Source organism: Nicrophorus vespilloides, unplaced genomic scaffold (assembly GCF_001412225.1).
Source record: "Nicrophorus vespilloides isolate i.1.1-1 unplaced genomic scaffold, Nicve_v1.0, whole genome shotgun sequence".
In the NCBI taxonomy this organism is placed as follows: Eukaryota; Metazoa; Arthropoda; class Insecta; order Coleoptera; family Silphidae; genus Nicrophorus; species Nicrophorus vespilloides.
The window spans coordinates 1-2643 of NW_017095579.1; the positions used below are offsets into that span (position 1 = coordinate 1).

Consider the following 2643-nt stretch of genomic DNA (forward strand, 5'->3'; position numbering starts at 1 on the left):
TAAGTTCAGATTCAATTCATTTCTTTTAAATTTGAATTTCCCGTATTCAATTTTCCTTATTTATGTACTTTAATATTAACTAACTCAAATTTTACAATTACTTAAATACAGTTTTTTTTTAATTTGTTTTTCGCGCTTTTTTTGGAAAACGATTACAGATTTCTACTATACTTGTGAATCGTTATTAAATTCGAATTAAATTTCCCTTATTTTTGTGTTTTACTATGAACAAACTCATATTATACAATTACTTAAATACAGTGGTAAGTTCAGATTCAATTCATTTATTTTAAATTTAAATTTCCCGTATTCAATTTTTTATGTACTTTAATATGAACTAACTCAAATTTTACAATTACTTAAATACAGTTTTTTTTAAATTTGATTTTCGCGCTTTTTTAGGAAAACGATTACAGATTTCTACTATACTTGTGAATCGTTATTAAATTTCCCTTATTTTTGTGTTTTACTATGAACGAACTCACATTATACAATTACTTAAATACAGTAGTGTAAATCCTTATTTAATTCATTTTTAAATTTAAATTTCCCACTTTTTGCGGAAAACAATGAAAAATGTCTTCCCTTATTTATGTATTTTAGTATGAACTCACATTATATTAAATTAAATTGAATTCAATTTTAAAATTTGAAATTTCTGGTTTTTTTTTTTAAACCAAAACCGCTTTGTATAATACTAAAATATTCCTATTATATTCACTCATTTTCTACTCTTCTTTTTTTTCCACGATGTCCATTCTTTCACGCAAAAGAACTTTTGATAAAATTATTTATTGTGTATACATTCTCGGGGGCGCTTTTATTGAATGCGCCGGATTTAGCCAAACTTCATAAGTCTCTATCTTTCTTTCTTCTACTTCGTGCCCATTCGTGCATACTTTCTTTCCCCCTCATTGTTTTCTCTCGTCGATCCTTCTATACATATTTTTTTTTTGTTTCACCCCGAGTCACAAACTTTTGCACCTCAGAGAAATATATAAAAAAAAAGAAACCAACAGAGTCGAGTTCGTAACTCTCGTCACCTCCTCCGAGGATTTCATGATGTTGTCTGAGTGTGTCTGTGTACACTTCGTCTTGTTTTTTTTTTCATCATTTTCCTTACCTTCTTCTGCATCACTTCATACATAGTTGGCGGTCGGAACTCGCTCAAGAAAATGGCGTTTAGAGACTCAAGTTTATTAGGTTCACCGAAATGAAATTTTCGAGGCTTTGCAAATCGCTTCATTACTCGAAATTGAATCCTATTTTTTCCTCTTTTTTATTGTACAAATATATATTTGTCTTCACTTTTTTCTCTCTTTCTCTCTCCGAAAACTATTCCGTTGCCTCGTTAGTCCAGAGAAAAATAATGATGCCATGTATCAAGTTTCTCCAGCAGAAAACTTTACTTTTACGCTCCGCAAAACGAAATCAATTTTCAATTATCAAACGCAACGTGTATTTGCTGTACGTTTTTCGGCGAATTTGAGTTATTGTGAACTGTAATTAATGTACACACTTCATCGTCGAATTTTACTTCTCTGTTCACTGGTAATTGGCAATTAGCGTTACGCGAAAATCCTCGCAAGAAATGTATTAAGCATTTTCGCCAATTACCATTAAGGATATTAAAGGATTTCCGGAGACAGCGAAAAAAAGCTATAATAATAACAGCATTTGCGGTGGTTTCGTATTATATCTCTTAGGTAAAATAAATTATTCCTTCCACTTACAAGAAAAAATGGAGAAGCATAAAAAAATAATTAATATACATATTTCACGTCAGTATTATTATTTTTTGTTGTTGTTGTTGTTGTTGCAGAGTGGATTGCAGGGGCTCACAGGAAACATCGATTTCAGCGAGGGAAAACGTTCGAATTTCACGCTGGATCTGCTGAAGCTGAAGAAGGAGGAGATCAGGAAGGTGGGTCAATGGACACCGAGCGGTGGCATCAACATCACCGATCCCAACGCCTTCTACGAGTCTCACGCACCGAACATAACGCTCATCGTCATGACCAGAGAGGTAAGCTCTCATCGATCTGCATTCCACACATTCTCTCTCTCTCTCTATATACATTTTTTTTTTGTATTTTGTTTCCTTCGTCATTTTCTCGCCCCCTTTTCGCAATTTACCGCATGAGATGATGATAATATCAATCTACGTTGAGCGACATTATTTCCCACCTGAAATATATTAAACGAAATTTCCATCAAACTATTTCACAGAGTAATTTTTTTGTAATTTAAATTAATTTCTATATAATTACATTTTAACATAAATTCGTCCCATTTTTTAGGAAACTTTAAAATCATTTATTTTTACATTGTGAAAAACATCTAATAATCAACTAATTGAATAATTGTGAAACACGAATTAACAAATTCATTCATACATTAACAATTTGACATAAGTCATTAATTTTCTTAATTTATTATTAATTATCACTAAAATTCATGATTTAAAAATGATATAATTCTATAGTTTTCATCATATAAAACAGGTTTACTTTACGTGAGATTTCTTGAGAAAAAATAACTATAAATTAATAAAAAATTAAGCAGAAATAAACGTATTCATTTAATTGAATAAATTTCCAAATCATTCTTAATTACAAATATATTATTAATTCCAACAAAAAA

The 2643-nt window shown here is 30.2% G+C and overlaps 1 protein-coding gene across 1 annotated transcript in view; it reads left to right on the plus strand.

Moving 5' to 3' along the window:
• The first annotated feature begins 224 nt into the window (after positions 1 to 224).
• The window catches only part of LOC108557562 (glutamate receptor ionotropic, kainate 2-like), an 18032-nt gene continuing 15613 nt past the window's right edge, over positions 225 to 2643 (plus strand). Inside the window, exons 1-2 of the mRNA XM_017914126.1 lie at positions 225 to 263; positions 1823 to 2026. Of these exons, the coding sequence (XP_017769615.1) occupies positions 225 to 263; positions 1823 to 2026 (243 nt within the window). The remainder of the gene's footprint in view (positions 264 to 1822; positions 2027 to 2643) is intronic.